Source organism: Triplophysa rosa, linkage group LG23, assembly GCF_024868665.1.
Source record: "Triplophysa rosa linkage group LG23, Trosa_1v2, whole genome shotgun sequence".
Taxonomy (NCBI): Eukaryota; Metazoa; Chordata; class Actinopteri; order Cypriniformes; family Nemacheilidae; genus Triplophysa; species Triplophysa rosa.
In genome coordinates, this window is record NC_079912.1 from 8,647,560 (window position 1) to 8,668,863 (window position 21,304).

The following is a 21,304-nucleotide window of genomic DNA, read 5'->3' on the forward strand; positions in this document are numbered from 1 at the left end:
ACTTCCATAGTAAAACAATAAATGACAAGGTTTAGAAAGCATGCATGGGTGTATTTGTGTACTGTGTGAAATACATTTAATGGGTACACCGACAGCAAAACATGTCTTGAATAAGAGTTATGAGTATTGTTAAGGAACATATTACTTGCAAATGACTTTCACGCTGCTCAATACATCATCTACGGAAACGGATGGTCATACAGATTATATAGATTGTGTGTTAGAGAGATGTGATTATGTTTTGTGGAGAGTCGCTGGTGGTCTTGTGGAATAATTACACAGTTTACACTTGTTTTCATAATCTTGATGTAAACCAGCTGTGGGGAAGAACGAGGATCAGCTAAACTCTACTGATCTAGAATCTGTAGCGGATCGTTACTCATTTACTTTAAAAAGTGTCACACTAGGCTTTACGCATGCGAGATTGGGCAACAGGATATGATGTCACACTCTAGAGATTCTATAGTTACTGAACAGTACATAATTAAATAACTAAAAATGATACATTTTAAATGTCATAAAAAGCACTTTTCCACAACCATGCATACTGTGCAAATTCAAAGATGCTGTGTATCATTTTTTTGGAGGATCTATTGCACAGAAATGCAATATAATATACATAACTGTGTCTTCAGAGAAAACTATATTGTTCTTTGTTAGTTCATGTTAGCTAATGCATTTATTCATGTTAACAAATACAACCGTATTGTAGTGTTACCACATAGTATATACTGAACAATCTATAGTAAATGTGCCACCACTTTTTCAATGGCTTCAGCATATCTAGAATCATCCCTGGCTTGAGTGACGGCCAACAAGAGGGAGACCACCTGTTCTCATCCACTGTCTTTAATTGAATAACAATGCAATCAGGATCCATTTACGCTGAGCAATTAGACCCCGGCTTGTTTGCCGTGAGCGTCGATCATGTGATGCAATCTTGTTACTGGAGTCATGTTTCCGCACGATTCTGTGTGCGTGTGATTTTACAAGACACACTTCTCAAGCTGTTGGCAGAGAGAAGACGTTGGTCATTTTAAGAGCTCACTCTCCGAGGCCTTGCGTTCACCTCCGCGCCCTCTATAAAGATGCTAATGAGTTTAACACCTTCCACCAATCACACCGCAGACGGGCTGATGAGGTCAGTACAGATGTGTCGCTGTGGAAGTGCGGCATGTCTGGATGAAGTGAAGTGACAGGTTGAGGTTAGCCATTAGCTAAAGTAGCAGGTGCGTAATAACGCAGAACTCTGAGATGCAATAGGGACAAGGACAAATTTATACAGAATAAAAGCAGGAAAAACTTTTGATAATGAATGGACAACACACACAAATTTTGACTAAAACACACATACTGCAGCATAAGGGGTGCCACTCTAAATTGTACATATCGTCAGCTAATTTTGCGTTATCTTTTTAAATGACATTGGATATTCAAAATAGATGTTTTTTGGGAATTGAAATAAAAACAATGTACTTTTTAAATGATTAAATACTGTGTTGTCAAACATAAAGGCTGACTAATAATAATGATTTATGGCAACAAAAAATAAATAAATATGGAGATACGCTAAATTATTGTGCAAAATTCGTTTGGACCACACAAATGCACAATATCTCTATAGGGCTTTGGTTTATGTTGTTTAAATGAATATAAACGAAAATATAATTGAAAACATGCTCACAACAAATATATTACATTTACTTCTAACAATACATAATGTTTATGTTTACATTTAAACGTACATATATTTATGTTTATATTTCATATTTATATTATAATTTTCCAAAACACTGCAAACCACATAGATTTGTGTATGGATTCCTATAATCCTACAGCATTTATTCATGTTTGTTCGTGTTAATTTGAGCATTTACTAATACATTTTTAAATCAAACGTTGTATCTGTTAACATTAGTTAGTGTTGTCCTTTCATCCTTTTTTTAAAAAATATTTCTATTGACTAAAAATCATACAAATATTTCCTCAATGTTTGATTTTCAGCCAAGAGTTCAATCTGTGATGTTCACCAAAACAGCACTTCTTTCCTTATACAGTGAGGGAAATAAGTATTTGATCCCCTGCTGATTTTGTAAGTTTGCCTACTTACAAACAAATGAAGGGTCTATAATTTTTATGGTGGGTTTATTTTAACTGATAGACACAGAATATTAAAAAAAATCAGGGGAAAAAAATGTTATATAAAGGTTATAAATTGATTTGCATTTCAGTCAGTGAAATAAGTATTTGATCCCCAAGCAAAACATAACTTTGTACTTTGTGGAGAAACCCTTGTTGGCAAGCACAGAGGTCAGACATTTCTGATAGTTGGTCACCAGGTTTGCACATGTGTCCGGATACATTTAGTCCACTCCTCTGTCAATCTTTAAGGTTTCTTGGCTGTCGCTCAGCAAATTGGAGTTTTAGCCTCCTTCACAGAGGTTCTATAGGACTAGGGTCTAGAGACTGGCTAGGACATTTAATGTGCTTCTCCTTAAGCCACTATTTGGTTGTCTTGGCAATATGTTTTGCGTCTTTGTCATGTTAAAGGCTCATCCATGACCCATCTTCAGTGACCTAGTTAAGGGGAGGAGGTTCTCGTCCAAGATTTTACGGTACATGGGCCCGTCCCTCAGCCCCTCAATGCGGTGAAGTCATCCTGTATACCTGTAGCAGAGAAAAAGCCCTAAAGCAGAATGTTTCCAACACTGTGCTTCTCTGTAGACATGATGTTCTTGGGCTCATAGTCAGCATTTCTCTCCCTCCAAACACAGGAGTCCATTTTGGTCTCACAGCAGTGCCAGCACTTTCGCCAAAGCCTTTTCTGAATCATTTTTATGTTCATTGTCAAACTTAAGACGAGCCAGGCGGGCCTTCTTGGGCAGGAGGACCTTGCGGGTGCTTCAGGATTTCAGTCTACTGTGGCATAGCGTGTTACCAATGTGTTACCAATGTTTTGCTTGCTAACTGTGTTCCCAACTGTCTTGAAATCATTAACAGGCTTCTTCCGTGTAGTTCTGGGCTGATCTTTAACATTTCTCATGATCATCTTTACCCCATTGGGGAAATATTGCAGGGAGCTCCAGAACAAGGGCATTTGATAGTTATTTTGTATATCTTCTATTTCCAAATAATCACACCAACAGTTGTCTCCTTCTCACCAAGCTTCTGTCTGTAGCCTATTCAAGGTTTGTGCAGGTCTCCAATCTTGTCGCTGACATCCTTTAAAACCTATTTGGTCTGGACCATGGTGTTGGAGAGGTTGAACTGGAAGATACAGATTCTGTTGGCAGGCATCTTTTATATACATAACAAGCTGATTTAGGAGTACTTTCTTAAAGTGACAGGACTAATCTGTGGTCCATATAGGCACATAACCAATCTGTGGAGCCAGAATTCTTGCTAGTTGGTAGGGGATCAAATACTTATTTCACTTCACAAATCAATTTATAACCTTTATATAACATTTTTTTCCCCTGATTTTTTTTAATATTCTGTGTCTATCAGTTAAAATAAACCCACCATAAAAATTATAGACCCTTCATTTGTTTGTAAGTAGGCAAACTTACAAAATCAGCAGGGGATCAAATACTTATTTCCCTCACTGTAAGTGTTATTGAAAGATACGGAAAACCAGTTTTGTCTCCCCTTCAACCACAATCCAACTAAAACTCAAAAAGAATAAAGACAGTCAAGCAGTCATACAGCGTTTCAGTTTTTGTTATCTTTGGCCTGACACAGATTTTATGTGCCATCGTCAATTTAAGCTTGGAAAGGTCACAGACACTCATAGCTTATAAACAGCTCTCAGAAAATCCCTTTATAGTCGCCATCCGCTAAATTTAAACTGCTTTCATTTATTTGCACCTTCCTTTTATCATTTTGCATTTCTTACAACAGCTGACCTTGGGTGAATGTTGTTCTATGAATGACCCACAATATGGATGAGCTTTTAGTCAGATTGGGTAGAGCAGTTTAGATGAATTGAGTTGGCCTCTCTGAGGCTTTCCCACTAGCAATAAAGTTGCCTAATTTATTCAGAGCCATGCCCCGTGTTCCTGTTGTCCTTCTGGAGGGGAGCAGGGTGTTTAGCGGTCCAACGTCTGTTCATTTCCGTGACCTTACACAAAGCCAGAGCTATCACAGCTTTGCTTTCATTTCAGAGAGAGAACTTAGAAATGGAGTTATAGAAAACTCCACATGTGGTCAAGAAGCCTCGTGCGACAGAGGCGTATGTGTCCTTGAGGTATGATGAAAAACTACCTAAAGTGGACCAAGGATGCTGGGGTTTGAAGAGATGGAAAAAGAAAAGTCATCGGCTGCACTGATGACCTGTGGAAAGCTTGGAGATGTATGAAAGAAGGATGCAGTGAACACAGCTGAGGATAACACCCAAACCAGAAGAAGAAATATTCTTGTAGGTCGGTGATTCTTAAACCTATGCTAAAGAAAACTTGGGGTGTTTCAGTAGATGAAATGTAGTGAGGGGTGCACCAGAACAGGTTTGAGAGGCACTGATGTGCAATATAAAAGATTCAGATCGTGGGGTGTAAACATTGTGGTTTTACCTTTTATCTTTAATGCTGAAAGGCACCACATGGATTCCTAGTGGCCCGCCGACGTTGGACACCTCAACCAGCTTTAACATTTCGCTGGAGACATTGAGAAATGAAGGAAATGTGAGGAGAAACCAAATACAGCAAATAGAATTCAATACACAGAAGGTTAAACCGGCTCCGCATGGATAGTTACATGACTGCTACTGTTTGAGTTACTTTGCTGCAAACAAAGACATGTTTAGATGCAGCCCGCTATAAAACCATCTATAACCCCAGGAATCATTCAAACATGTAAGTCAATGGAGACCCAAATAGACACTTCGACTAAGTGATTAGGATCAGATTGAGGCCTGCATTAGGCTTGTTGTGGGTATATATAACAAACGCGAGAGTATAACATGTGTGAAAAATATGGGATAAGGAGAGGACAACAAAAATGTTTACAAAGATAAGCACATGCACTGTGACAAAAGAATTGTGATGTCGCTCAAAAACATTTTGCCATCATCTACTCATGTTGTTCAAACCATGTGATCTTTGGAAAACAGGATATACAGTACAGCAAAACGGGCAGACTTTTGCCTCTCTATCGCCATCTCTGTTTGAAACGTATATGTACTTCTATTTATGTGGGTTCAAGTCAAATGACGTCAAACTGGCATCCACAAATTCTGACCTGACGGATCAAATTATAAATGATTTTTATAAGCTTACTATTTTGAATAGATGTAAGTGGACAATTTTAGATACATTTTCTTGTGGTCTCATTTTTTCTCAAGAATAGACTTTTCTCAAGAACTATTTTTTTTTTGTTTATTTTAAACTAATACTCTAATATTAGCATTGAAAATTATGACGAAGTGAACTATTTTCATATTAATGATGGCTTAACTTGCTTTGTTTGTTTTGGTAAAAGTATGAGTTTTAAAACATGTAAAATATAGTTATACAAACTTCTAGGGTTGTTATTAACTCTATAGACTTTTGTTGTATGTAAAAATATCTACAAATGCACTTCCAACTAAGACACTTTATGAACCAAGAAAAGTTCCAAAAAACATTTTTTAATCTGTGTGTTTCCAAAAGACACTTTGTAAAAAAAATAATTGATTCAAATGGAATCAGTCAGAATCCAACAGTTCTTCCTATGAGCACTTACTCAAGTGAGGCTGATTCTACGCAGGAATCTGCCCGTCCCACCGGCTCGATCCTTCCGTTCTTCCCTTTGTCTGTTCTCTCCACCTCTTCTTCATCCTCCTGTGAAACACCAAAGAAAATACCGTATGACAACCGATTCCTCACATCCTACATAAACCTGGCTCTGCTCCCCAGTCCTCTCGCTCTAATCTAATTTGGTGAAAGATGAGCGTAATGGGTGCTGTTTTAAATCAGAGTGACTCTGAGAAAACGGCCGTGACATCAAAGCATGCCTCGGAAAAGATGGCAGTAATCGATTCCTCATATTCAATCTATCAGCGTAGGGTCGGCAGGGCTCAGGTCTGAGGCTAATCGGATGAAGGAAGAGTTGAGTGGAGTCTCATTTGTTTCTTTGGCTTTCCTCGATCTAATTTGAATCGTTCCATTGCTCTCTATATCTCTAGCTCTTGACACGTCTGATATTTGCAGATGTCATTCACAATTTCTTCTTCAGAAAACAATAAGGTCACAATGTTAAGGCAAAAACCACAAAAAGCATTTTAGTTGCCGTTTAAAAACTTTTAACACCAATACATTTCTTAAAAAGCATCTTTGTGTTGACTTTGAATAAAATCATTCTAAACATAAAAAATAAGCACATTATCTTTCTATTCATTCATATATATATATATATATATACTGTATATATACTGTATTATATATGCTGTATATACCCTGTTATCATCTGAAATGTTGTTTCTCAAATAGGTCCAGTATAGGGATAAAAAAAGAAAAAAAGACAAATATTTGTTTGGTTTTTGTGTCAGTATACTCATTACGAAACAAAGTTTTAAACAAACCCCCTCAATCACTGACAACTAAAGACATCTGAAAACATTCTTCACTTTAATTCCACTCGAACCCTTCGCTGTGGATCATTTCCAAAGGCAAGTGAGTGTCTAGACATGAGGCGAGAGCCTGCAATGGTTTGTTAGTCACGGATATTAATATTCCAGCGATCTCACCCTTAACCTTCCCCTCTCACCGAAATGTCAAGCACATCTAAATAAGCGCTTCTCCGTCTTTATATGGAAATGCATTCAGGCTTTTCAGACAGTCACCCTCCAACAAATGCATTCATGAGCCTGAAGAGGATGACTGGAGCCCAATTCTCTCGGTCTGTGTTTTTTGTACATTGTTGTATAGGTTAAAGAACGAGTGGAGGTCATGAAAATTTTATTAGCACACCTCAGGAAAACCAGCAACGGGTGCGTTACAGTTTTCTGGTCAAAATAAGTCAATCACCTCTCTAAATGCAATTAACTAGAGCATTGATTTAGTGTTACATGTAGCCCAATATGAGCTATAAAAATATACTGAATATACTGACTCATCTTTGTATAGGGGAGATCTGCTAAATAATAATGCAAGAAATTTGAACCTTTTTACACACAATTATTTGGTTGTTGTTGTTGTTGTTGTTGTTTTGCACTATGTATGATACAGTTAAAATGACTTAAATTATTATTTGTAATAATAATAATTATTATTATTATTATAATTATTAGTAGTAGAAGTAGTATTAAACAAGATAATTTAATAACACTGTTATTATTATTAAACAAGATTATATACAGCAGAAAAACAATTCCCAGAAAGGGAAAGATGATTGAATTAATAAAAGAATAAATAAATTAAGGTGAATATTGAGAATGTCAAATTTCATCACTAAATAAACATAAGCCTGATAAACATAAGCATTTTTAGGCCACAATTTAAGATATTTTACATTATGATTTTCATTAACATATTGCAAATAAATAAATATTACGGCACAAAATAAATGAATAAAAATGACTTTATTATTAATTTATCAATTGTATTTATTATGCATTCTTTCTGTGAAAAATAATACATACACTCTTAAAAAAGTGTATGTATCAAATTATAGAACATGAATACCTCTTACCATGTAACGAATGAAGACTGATTTATAGAACACGCACATCTTAAATGTTATGTTTGTAATTTCCTATTACGAGTAAGTTAGAACATAATAGAGGTCATGCTTACAGCGTCTTCTTTATTTAACACTTAGAACAGCTGCTCACAACACAAAAAGGAAAATAATGAAATAAATGAAGTTGTAAGTTGAGTGAAAGTTTTATGTGACATGAATGCAGCCGCGCTGGACTGTCTCTATTCAGTTGTGAATCATGCTGTCTGCTGCCAGAGAATGAGCTTATTAGCAATAAGAGATAAATTGGAGAGGTAGGGGGGCTTAAAACGGGCACTGAGAGCCAGAATGGTCCTTGTCACAAAGTCACTCGTACAGAACACAAAGTGTCACTTTGCCTCTGGTAGCACAGGTAATGACAGAGAGCGAAAACACGGCTGGATGCCAGACCCTCCATTGTCTAGTTTTTTACATCTGCCAGGCATTTTACCATGGAGAGAGAGAGAGAGGTTAACTATTAAAAAACTCTTCCATCAGTCCACCACAAGTGGGAAACATTTGTATGGGCGTCCTAGAGGCGACGAACGGCTTTAAAGGAGTAGTTTAACCAAAAACTAAATTCTCAGTCATCATGTACTTACACACAATGAGGTCTGACTCACTAAGAAATCTCACCAGAGTTGCAAAAAAGTAGAGTTTACTCATGAATCCACTTCGCACTGCCATTAGTTTTTATAAGGGTCTGTTATAAGGGTCTGCCTATTTGTGGCAACTAAAAAACAAGGGTGCATTGTGCGTGTGTGTTTGGGTGAAGTCCAGAAGGCACTCAGTGCCGCAGTTACAGGAAGCCAGAGGTTACAAAGCTGGCGATTAGACAGACAGTGCATTAGATTATTGTTCCTGGCAGATACAGAAGGTCGGTCACATTGAGAGACTGCTGGCTCACGAGGAGGTGGAGTAAGCTTTCCAGAGGGAGGCTGGATTAGAACAGTAAAGACTTGATATCCAGATGTTGGATGAACTCCAGGAGACATGCTGAATAATCCAGCCGACGCCTGATGGAGGGCTTAAAGGTCAGGTTTGAAGAGAGAGGCCGTGCCTGACAACATGACGACCAAAGGAAATGAGGAAGGTTCGGTGTTGACAGTGGTGTGAGCTGTGTAACATGACAGCGAGGTTTAGCTGTATTCACGTTTACAACATTTTTCTGTTCACCAGGTCACGTACTGACACAGCGATGCAATTATCTGTAAATGATGGTCTATTATTTTGGTATTACTGTAATTACATCAGATAAACTTGTCAACCAAACAACTTTGGTTGAACTTTGGCTGGTCGCTTTATACATGTCGGTCATTTACAGGTCTTTTCTGTTTTAAGTGTGCAGCTTTTGGCCAGAATAAACTACAAAGTAGACCAGATTTTTTTGTTGATAACCCCATCTGGCAACACTACTTTAAAACAAATACAATTGTACTTTCTCCTCACTAATGTTCTCAGCTACTATGGTATTATCTGTGTAAAATCTCTGAGCAAACACACCTCTATATTTTTACCTCAGAAATGACTGAAGCACTAAAGTATATTTTTGTCAAAGTGCTGGAAAAAGTGTGTTAAAGAAAATACAAGGAAGTCACCAATTTGTAAAATATTCAAACAATGATTGACCAAATATTGCTTTAAAGCAACCTCCAGGGTTGCCAAGTCTGCTGTTTTCTCATGTAATTGTGCTACTATTTTAAACTATTAAGGGGCAGTTTACCCAAAAAAAATTCTGTCATTTACTGCCGTTACATTTCTTTGTTCTGATCAACACAGAGAAAGATATTTGGAAAAAAGCTCGTAACCAAACAGTTCTTGGCCATCATTGACTACCATAGTAGCATAGAAGTGCCAACTGTTTGCTGTCCTACATTCTTCAAAATATCTTCATGTGTGTTCAACAGAACAAAGAAATTTCAATTTTTCCTACTATGGGAGTCAATGGTGGCCTGGAACTGTTTGGTCACAAGCATTCTTCCAAATATCTTTCTCTGTGTTCATCAGAACAAAGACATTTATACAGATTGGAGCAAAAAACTAACATGGATAAATCCAAAAGCAACAAATCAGAGCAGCACAATAAAAAACAAAAAGTTGAGTAAATGTCAACGTCGAACAAGTGACTCTTCTGTGAACACAGTACAGTCAGTAACTGAAACATAACTGTGACTATGAGTTTGTCTGATGTTCAGTGGAAAAAAAACTGGATGAAATATTTAAGGATCGAGAACCACTCCCAAAAAGGAATGCAGGGTTGAACAGTTCCAAAACTCCCCCCAAAACTCACTGAGGCAAAGAAATGCCATACTGTAGGCGCCACAATGTGCCATTATAGCACTGCTGTCCCTCCAAGGCAACTCCTATTAGATGTTTAAAAGAATTAGACAGATTTAATTAGACATGACACAGATTCCTAACATCCTTGTCTCAAACACTGGGCTCATTTGAACCCACCGTTAAAAAGTTGCCATTAGAGCAGCAAATAGATCAGACTGCTCAGCATTTTCAAGACACTTATTTGTATTTGTGTTGTGGAAAAACATTAAAAGGAAGTAATTATTGGACATAAAGCTGACCCCACTACTGTAATCCACTTATACAAATACAATCCCACTTTGGTGCCCTAAACCGTTGTTTATTTGCACTGCCAGAGGATAATATATCACCCATTTTGTATAGACATTTCATGCACTTATCAGTCAGATGGGTTATTAACAGGCGACTGTAAAATCTATTAAATGCACGCCTGTAATCAAGCCCTGTAATATGTCTGTCAACTTGTGCATTGATTAAATCTCACACTAACTTATTTTTCATCAGAGTATTCTTCATCTCCTCAGCACAGAAGGAAATTCAACCCATCAATACAAACAAACATCAGCAACATGGAGACGCTATCATTGCAAAATTCAATTTTAGGATATTTACTTCATCCCAGTATTGTGGGAAGGCACAGTGATTGTATAATATGGTAATACCACGGTACTTTGATATACAGAAAGACATTGCGTATTTACATATAATTATATTTATATATCATGGTATTTAGATGATACTTCAAGGTACTTGAAAGACTAACATGGTATTACCACGGTACCATGTGGTTTTACTGTAGTAAAAAATGTGGTACTTCACTTTTGTAGTAAAATGTAGCACTTTTCTGTATATTTTAACTTTATTTTGTTTGTTTTTTGGCTGATTAATTACCATTTGTTTTACCATAGTTTTACTAGGTGGATAAACTAGTTCATTCTCATAAAACCACTCAAACAATCATGGGAGTAAAGATTTCAATTATAAACCATACTTCGGTAACACAAAAAAATGATCGTAATAAACATAACAAACCAATCGTGTTCTCTACCATGTCATTTAAAGCTACAATCCGTAACATTTTTGGGTAAACATAATCAGAAATCAATTATTTAGTAAATACATAGACAGATCAGTGTTCAAAACGATTGCCTTATCTTACCCTGATTCACAACGGTAAGCTTATATTAATGATTTATAATTTGCGCTGTCGGGTCGCCCCATGCAGGAAATTTGAATTCGGGGGAGTGCCTCTTTGCGTCATTACATCACATCCGTAAACAGAAATGAGAGGAACCGGTTAGTTTATCACGTGTGTGTGGATGGCAAAGACAAAACAGTGGAAACAAAGTGTGCATATTGATGCTCATTAAAGATAATTAGAATATTTTAAACTGCTGTACGCTTTTAGCATGGGCGTCGGAAGCAAGTAGGCCTATGTTTTAGAGTGTAAAAATGGCACTCACACACCTACAGCTTCAATGTTGTAGTGAGTAAGGCGTGTGACCAGTCATTTTGAAACTATCGCGTTTGCAGGTTCGAATCCACCATTTGCTTGTCTACATTTTCACACCACATATCATACAGGCATTTATTTTCAACAAAATGAAGAAACTATTAAAAAAATGCGTAACGTGTGTGGTAAGGTAAGGGGTAGTAGGGAGGTCTTTATTATCGACATATGCCAATAAATTGGCAATTATTATTTTCTATTTTAAAAGTCACATAACTATCTCATCTGCCCGAGCCAGATGTATAAATATTGCAAGATGAATAATATTTGTTATGTTATCTGTGAATAATTCAAAAATGTTATGACAACATCTGGCTGTGTTTGAAGCGATTGTCACACAGTATAAATGGCACATGGTTTAGTAGATATTTTGTTGGAGTTGCCCTTTTGCTGCAGAAATTAAAGCTTTAAAAAGCACATTTTAAATGATAAGAGGGTAACTTATAGTTTGCTATCTGTTAGTCTTTGTGCATGTTCGTGCATTCATTCAGTTTCGTGGATTCTTGTACACGTTTTGTTTAGATGATGTGGTATAATTTATGGTTCCATTACTTTGGAATGTTGTTGTTGTATGGCCAGAGGAAATTTTGCCATACCCTAGGTATTGGTGAAACACCGCCACTGGGGGAATGTCATGTTAACATCACAATTTATCAAGTTCTGACGCTGATAACATCTGGAGAATCACCTGTTGTTGATAACAAAGTAACCTCATACTATGGACAGCCTTGACAGCTCCGTGCTAAAGCAAAAGTTAATATCAAAAGGGATTTTGAGAGTTGGCTCCGACATCTGAAAGGATTGCATTAATGGCTTTATCTGCCGAACAGGTAAGACGTCACTATCGTGATTTCTTTCGTGAAATCTTTGTTTCATTTAGTCAGAACAAATGCAGCAGACATGGTATGTGTTCAGATGAATTTTTCAGATATATTACTTGTAGGATGTAAGGTAGGCGGTATTTTCCATGTTATTTAGAGTTTTTGTCTACATCAGGCGCGATGCGATATCAAACGCTACAACTGATTCTACATTAGTAATGTTTTTAAACGTTTCGCGTTGTATCTGGTACAGACACGGTCACATGTTACTGTCACGTTGATGTACAGATGTCGACTGATGCGGTGTGAGTAGTCAGTCAGCACAGAGTTCGGATGCAGCAGTGCCAAAGCACAACCCACGTAAAGAAAATAACTCCGCATATAACTGACATTTTATGTTTCAAACTGAGTTGGCGACAAAGAGGCCAAAGTTAAGGACTGCAGCTTTAAACAGAGTAATACTAAAATATTCTGAAAAAACAATTTCCATGTTCTGCTAAATGTTCTCAAATGACAAAAAAATCTTTGACAGAATGTTCACGGATAATAAAAAAGAAGTGTCCATGAGTAATATTCTCATCCTCCGTAACATTTTTAAAAGACTGTTTAAACACACAAAACGATATTTAAAATAAATAATTTTATGTGAAGAAACACATCTGCCAGTAATTTTCAAACGGCTAACAAGTTAACAGATAACTTTCCTAGTTAAAAAACGTAATATTCTCTAGTCACACTGTGTACACAACATTCTCATTACCATTCTCAACATTTTTCATTCTCATTACCTATAAAGCTAGTTTTCTACATTTAAAAACATTTATTATTTTCTATTAAAATATAATAATTATAAGGAATCATGGCTTCACATGATTTTAGCAAAACACACTATGGGATTTGCAGTTGTAAATGGCTACGGTAATGAGATTTTTTAAAGCCTATTTGTGTAAAAAAAATTGTTAAAATAATGCTTTTAAACATGTCATACCTTGTTTTTAATTAATAATAAGGAAATTTGTTGATGCGAGTGTTTTTAAGAAAATCATGAAAGCAAGATTTTGTGAGAATCACCCAGTTACTGTAGTTTAGCTGGTTGAACAATAACCGTAAGGTACCATGTTTGAATACACCGCTACTTTCTTCGTATATATTTTCAACCTGGAAAAGACCTTTCTTTTTGTGTCACAACGGTGTGATTCTTTTCAAAAGCAACGCCCTGTGCAATACTGAGAAGCACGAGCTGCAACTTCTCTCCTGCCAAATATTACTGTACTCCCTTAAAGAAACTAATTTCATCTGTTTGGCATTCAGTCTATGTGCCGGGCTGATGGGTGTGCCTCTGGTGGGGAGTGGTGTCAGTAATATTTTCTAAGATCTGAACATATGTTCTGGTACTTTCATATTCAAGAATGATCTCTCAAGGTCAAGAAGCTGGCTTCAAAGAGTGACGTGCTTGTTCTCCGGCAGCAAAGCGCGAGTCAGCGTTTCAACTGCTTTTACTGCAGGCAAAGCAAACTTTCATATCCGACGAAACAATGATGCGTTCCCCTATTCCCTTTTTATTCATTTATTGATTTTTTTGCTGTTTTCAGCCGTTTTTAACAACTGTATGATGCTTGAGGCTCAGACTGAACTAGAATGCACAGAACTGGCATAACACCCAACATCAGCTTGTTCAATAAAGAACAATCAAATCTGTAACAACACTTTTAGAAATGCAAAACTTTGGTGAGGTTATTAACGTGTTGCTGTGTGGTAGCCATAGGGCATTCATGCTCAAGCATAGAATAGAACATAGCCATTGTGAAGTTTTAATAACTCTGAATGCTCATAAGAGCAGTACACACATTGCATCTTGTATTTCAATAAGCAAAAGTTCATTTTTACAACTGAATTTTAACATACATCAGCGTTTATATTAACCTGTCATAGCCTTTGTTTTTAAGACACTATTAATGTAAACAGGTTTGGCTCAGCCAAGGGTTACTTCAAGCCAAACAGGTTGTCAATGTTATTAAGCAAATGAAATCAGATACGTGAGCTAATTCACATTCGTCTAGATCAAAGAGAGAAGTTAACAAGAGTGACCTGCAGCGGGCCAAGGGACAAAATGTCAATCTCTCTTTCTCTCATTCTCTCTCGCTCAGTCATCAAAATGCATCTGCACCGAATACATCATCTGTCAGCTGTGATTTCATACACGCACAAGCATATCTATCAATGCCACAGCACGCTTGGGTAGGGCTGCAGTATCGTTAAATTGCACTTTTATTAAATTAGGTCGTCTAATTATGAGAGTTTAAATCAATCATTTAGTCAATAATAAAACCTAAAGCGGCCAATGGCTTTAACTGGCATGCCTTCATCAATAACCACAGGCAGAAATACTTTCTCATACCACACCGAGGTTTAAGAGCACATGAATTATTGAAAATCAAGTTATCACTGCTTGCTTTTGTCTGAGGTTACTTGTGAACTGGTTTCATGAGGGCACAGTGAGGGGACAGTGTCTAAAATGTGTCTAAAATGTTCTAATATTCTGAAAAATATAAATAATGGGGCGGTTTCCCAGACAAGAATAAGATTAAGCCAGGACTAGGCCTTAGTTAAACTAGGACATTCAGAGGTGGCGCTAGACTTTCCCGTCATAATCTATTTTTACCCGTTACTATGATGTAAGGTGATGTTACGTGCTAATTAGTATGTTTGTGACATCATTGCTATGTATGCGTTTACTCTCTGAACTTACTGTGTTTTAATACAACTGAGCAGCCAATAAAGTTGAAGTCATTTACATAGTTAATGTTCTGTTGTCAGACATAAAATAATAATTACAGACAAATGTTTATAAAATTATGTCCAGTCAGTAACGCTGTTTTGTAATCATTCACTTACTAGTAACTTTAAGCTGCTGTTTGGTTATGAATGTGCTTCTTCTGCCGCTCACTGAACGGAAAAGACGCAGAGAGACATTTTTCCACTTACTTAAAGTTAAGGTTTACCCAAAAGGACGCTTTTAAATTTAAGTTAGTCTGGGACTAGGCTTAAGCCCGGTCAGGAAAACCGCCCCAAAATATCACAACTTTTCTTCTATATAGAAGAATATAGGTCTTTATAAGAGATGCAAAATCTGTTAATTAAAAGAAAAGTTGGACCGAAACAGATTCTTGTCAATCTACTGTATGTGGATAGAAGCTGCAGTATTTCTTTTAGCTGAACATCATGCACACTCACAGCTGCTTTTCTATGATTAATCACAATTTAGAGGTGATTAAGGGGGAGGATCGTCTCTCTCTGACTCCATATGGAGCTATTAATCTACCTCTAATCCATGAAGGTCACTGAGCATATGTGTGATTACAAAAAGAAACAAAAACCTAGGATCATAAAGACATTAACAAAGATCAAATGAAAACAACATGGTAATTTCATGAATACTTCAGAGGATTGTGTCTGGCTGCAGAAACATATCAGCTATTTTCCTGAGCATGTCTGAAATTCCAAGTGAGTTATTAAATTGAGTTATTAAAAAAGTAAAGACACCCCAATTTTTTTTTTACTTGAGTTAAGTGTTCCAATCTCAAATACAAATCGAGGATTGCCTTAGTAATCGGCACTATATATCTCATTTGCAGGCCAGATAAGGACAAGCCAAAATTTTAGTCTCCAGCTGGTGATCCAAAAGAGAGTCACACTATCCGATGATTATCCTGCTGTACGATTCAACTCAACATGACATATGTTTCTGAAAGAAGATGAGTCATTTTGTCCTGGGAATAATTTGGTGGAAATTCAGTTTGACAAACGTCATCATCCCAATGGCCATTTATCAGATTAGTTAGATTGTTTGCAGTCGATTTTATTATGATTTACTGTATACATTTACAAAGCTAAAGGGTTTGTGTGTGGTCTGCGGTCTCATTAGCTTCTTACGGAGCTTTGGAATTAGGATCAGATTTTTCCGATATGTGTTTCCCAGTGAATGACAGCAAGGAAACGTGAACATTTGTAACGTGAATTGTAACAAATGAATAGCTCAACACAAAACAGTATTTTATTGAACTCATAAGATTGCTCATACTCCCTTCCTGTGTTTGTACTGTATCACAAAAGGTCAGCCAATATTAGCGTTTGCTATAACAAACAGTTTTCTGATATAACTTAGCAAAACACTGCAAGGATAATTATAACTATTATTTTCGGTATCGTTTCAACTGCCGTGTAAGGAAACTATGCTCGCTTTGCAAGCTTCCTCATACACAACCCCCATGATCCTTCTAACCTTCTTATCCAATTGTCTGCACCCACAATGCATCTCGGTTCACGAGCGGATATGGTCCTTCCTGTGCCACACGGTCTGTACAGGAAGTCTCCTCATTCATAAGTGTCAACACATTATAGGAAGAGTCTTGTAAGCGCTAAGTTCAGCAGATATATATATATAAAACAGGCCGATGACTGAAATAGGACAACTTTTCTATTCCACAACATTACGAATCTGCTCTTGCTATTTCCACTTGAAAAGTCCATATGCCAAAAAAGCAACACATACAACATTTCAGCAGAAATTTGAATGAAAGAACAAACACAGGAAAGCGGCGAGCCGAGAAGCCCGTCACCGCATACCGCATACCTTAACCTTTTTGTTTTATAGAAAAAAACATGGTTGTTCCTTTACCGCCCTTTTTCTGTTGCGAGACAGACGCATGATGTATTGACAGCCCGGGCTACCTGCTGTATTTTTAGACCAATCACTGAAGCACCAGTCTGGTTCAAAGATGCAACCATCCACAACATCCTCCGTCTCTAGTGTGTGTTCTACTAGGAAAGAACGGGGAAACGTCTTTGAAGCACACCAGAATTCATATGAAGCAGAAAGCTCAAAATTCTACGAAGAACTTTGACAGACTAGGAGAAAGAAAAATTATAATAATTCCCAATAATGTTCTGACTGCTCACTTACATTTGGAAAAGGGTAATAACATGAAGCACAACATGCTACGGTTAATAATTTCATATATTTTATAGCTTAAAATATATGAAATGCTTAAAAGACAGCTAAAGTACTTCTGTCAGGACTACCATGAGATATTACATGAAAAACAGAAGTGTGGATTGAGTTAACTAAATTCTTCAAATAAACCAGAGAATTTATTAAAACATGAAATTTGTATGTAAAGTTACTAATCATACATTATAAACGCAATTCAGGAGCAAGCCAACTTCACAAAAGTGTCAAAATCCTACACAAATTATGTCCACAAATCAAACCTTGCATTAGGCTTTCAGTCATTTCATTGCACCAAACACTGGAAAGGCCTCATACTGGTGGGAACACAGTCTCGAGTCATAAAAAACACTGAACGACGTTTGACGCGCGGTTTGCTCTCGAACAGTGTCTACAGATGCGTATTCATTCCTGAATTCATTACACTTCACCTGCGGACAGTTAGGTTATGGGACTAAGGGACTCCCCGCTCACCGTAGACAAGTAAGCCCACCATGGGGTCTCCGTCCTGCAGAGACCAATTTGTGAGCAATTTCATTTCCCACAGAAATAAATAGGCAGACGGAGCTTGAATTCTTCATTTCACGTCTTCCTGTCAAAGGGGAGAAGACCACCGCAGACCCGCATTCAACAACGGCCCCTCCTGCTTTTCTTCGCCACTCATGCAAATCAAATGCGTTTCTCTTTCCTCTAAATGGCCAGAATGACTCCTCTTGGTCTCCATTCACAGAAGAATAGCTATTTACAGTTCAGCCATATTCCTATGGCAACTCGAAAGCATTGAGCACTAATGGAAGCAATAAAAGGACGAAAGCCGCCTGTCTGTACGACGGACGTGGACGCTGTGGAGTGGACTCATTTGAGACAAATGACAGAGACACCGGCATTATAAAATGGTACAAAGAACGGAGAACGGCACAAAAATCTAATAAATAGAAATGAATTATTCAGCAAGGATGGGAAATCGGATACTGACAGTCTCCAAAGTCCATCTTCCACCTCATTGCTTAGCTGTCATCCTAATAAATGTGCTAAAGCATTTAGCTTAATAGATGAAGAATACGGCTTTCTTAGCTCTCAATATTGGTGGATTTTGGGGTTGTCGCCATTTGCATCCACCGTGACGCATCGTCTCTCTTCTTTAGCAATTTAATTGCATCCAGGTGTGGATCGCTTCGCTGACAGCGTGAAAAGAAGACGCTGCTTAACGCCAAAGTGGTCTTTCAAAGGATCTTGTCTGTTACAAAAGTGAAACCTTTGATGGATGTTAGTGGTTTTCAAGCATGGCTGACTCCTACAGTCTATCAACAACAGAGCTTGGATTGAGTCCAGTCTATTTTTTAGAGATCTTCCATCTTAGAAACTGCCTGACACAACTCAAATTGGACTTGTATTGTCCAGTTTTGTGCACCAAACGTATCATACGCATCAAAATAGTGAGAGCAAAATCATGACTTCATTTGCACCTTTAATACGACCCTTATGCGGAGTTCTCCCACCTTGGAAGTGCCCTTAGTGTAACAGCAGTTTTCACCACCGCAAGGTTCCAAATTCCCTAAAGTCATTATTGTCTCCTGCTTAGTTGCCCCAGCCTGCTATGATTTGTGGGTAATGAGCTGGCAACCGGGCCTGGGCTCAATTATTCTCACTGAGGGAGTGATTTCTCACTCTGTAGAGCGGAGCACAAAGTGCACTCACTAATTCTAATCAGGGCATAACACACTCATAATCACCCATGTGGAAAAAAGAGCGGGTGAAAAGAAAGAGACGGATGTAAATAAAGGAATGAAGTATGGGCAGGGTTGACATGTTGTGGAAGATGGAGGTTTTTTATTATAACAGGTATGGGTGAATATGCCATTGTGTGTTTTGTCAGCCTGACAGGTGCTAAGAGTTGCATGTCGTGTCAAAGACAGACAAGCATCCTTTATTGACCCCTCAGGGAATGTTCTACATGATTTTTGAGAGGGGCACGTCATCATAAAGACATGGTCTAATTACGTTGAGATAACTGTTGTTCTGTCAGAGTTTTGAAGACAGATCCAGAAGTTTGAATAAGAATCAAAACAACAGGATTGTTGAAAGTGACAGATTTACAAAGAAGGGCACTCTAAAAACAACACATCTCTGTGTCTAGTTACTCTGACAGCACAAATACATCTGGAAGACGTCTATTTGACGTCCGCATTTATTATTTTTTAATTGTTTGCTGATCTGGAATAAGCATCTGAGACGTTTCCGGTCTGATGTCTGTAAGATGTTTATGATTTAGCATGTATGTAAAACTGCCTTTTCTAAGACATTCATCAGATGTTCAGCAGATGTATTCCAGATCTTTAGCAGACATCTTACAGGCGTACCTGTGCTATCTGGGTAAGGACAACATTTTTTTTTTTACAAAATTCCATGAAATCTGAAAAGTGTTTGTGTTAAGAGAAGGAGAGAGTGAAGAAAGTGTAAAACAGAGGGAAAGAATAGAAGCCATTAATATGTTGGACTAAGATTTAAAATAATGGATGGACACATACTGTTTTACAAAAGGACGACAAAAGTAAAGCCATATCTTCAGACTCTCGCTTTCTCTCTCTGTTGCCATTCTTCACAGTAAAAGTAATGTCTTGTAAGAAACCCCAAAAAGGTTCTTTCTCGTGTGCAAATGAGATAAGAGAGGTGTGTCTGTATTTGCAACAGAGCTCGGCCCACTTCAAAGGGAGGGCAAGTTTAACTGAATTCGTCTGGACTGAGCGAAAAAGAAAATAAATTGTACTTCCATGGATTGCAGCAAACACAAAAGATACGAAATGTGAAGCAGATATCTGTAAAAGCTCGCGTCTCGATGTAGTTTCCGTTGGCTGTCCTATTCAGAGCCAAACAATTGTTCTGGGAGTTCAGACGGACCACAGAACTTTCCAGGCTGTTTTGATCTATTAGAAATGTGAATGTCAGAGAGAAAGTTCCCAGACAGTTCTGTCTGGCGGTCTGTTATGATGTAAGAAATTAATTCGAGCAAAGAGCCAGAATTAGGACACAAAAGAATATTTAAAAGGTAACTCTGAAAGGTAACTCAAAACCATCTAGATAAACTGGCATGGCACAGAACATGAAATTATTGGGTAGGACTAGGAATAGTGTGGTGCCATTTCAAGTACCATAATTAATATATCGCCCTGATTATATAGTTTATCTCTTATGTCATGTTTCTCCTCTTTTATGAATCACCAGTAACCAAATCCACTAACCTACAACAGAAATAGAAACAAAGCATCATGTGTTCAGACATAACCCCCAAACATCTGACATTATCCAAAAAATGTTTGGAACATGTCCTAAAGTGGTCTACCAACTCTAACCAGCCTAAGCAAGACTGTGTTCTACATCGCATAAACTAGTAGCCAACCTGTTCAACCACCTTGGATGAGCTAATGATGAGGTAGGAGGGATATTCCAAGAACCATATTCCGAAAATGTACTACCTTAAACTTGCTTTAACTGAATATCCCAACCAGGTCCTGTCAGTTTCCCTCAGTTGGCATAGCAAGAAAAGGTCAAGGTGTAAGTCAACCTATGGTGGTGGATTAATGGAGAAAAATGGTTTCAGGTCACCAAATGTCCTTTTAAGGAAAAGCTGGATGTGCTGTGAGCAAAACCTTTCAGAAAGGAATGGAAAGACATTGGATTATAGAGTTAAAGGTCAGACTACACGTTTACCTCATCTCCTGACCATGTCACTATGCTGATGCTAAACCTCCCCCTCAGAGATGATCTTAAATCTCTTTGACACCTAAAAGACAGACATGTACAGTGGTTTTTATGCTCAACAGTGAACAATGATGAAGAAGATGGGGGTGTGTTCGTGTCTAAATATAAAGTCTAAATGTGTTAGATAGACAGAAAGAGAAAAGAAAGGCCAATCAACAGGAGCTCAGTTCTCACCACTGAGCTAATTTGTTAGGA

At 37.6% G+C, this 21,304-nt stretch overlaps 1 protein-coding gene across 4 annotated transcripts in view; it reads right to left on the reverse strand.

The window, feature by feature from the left end:
• pard3aa (par-3 family cell polarity regulator alpha, a) overlaps positions 1-21,304 on the reverse strand; it is a 426,846-nt gene that overhangs the window by 228,337 nt on the left and 177,205 nt on the right. For all 4 annotated transcript variants that reach the window (XM_057322206.1, XM_057322207.1, XM_057322205.1 and 1 more), the window contains 2 exons: positions 5,719-5,816; positions 4,569-4,652 (listed from right to left, as the gene is read on the reverse strand). In XM_057322206.1, coding sequence (XP_057178189.1) covers positions 4,569-4,652; positions 5,719-5,816 — 182 coding nt within the window. The remainder of the gene's footprint in view (positions 1-4,568; positions 4,653-5,718; positions 5,817-21,304) is intronic.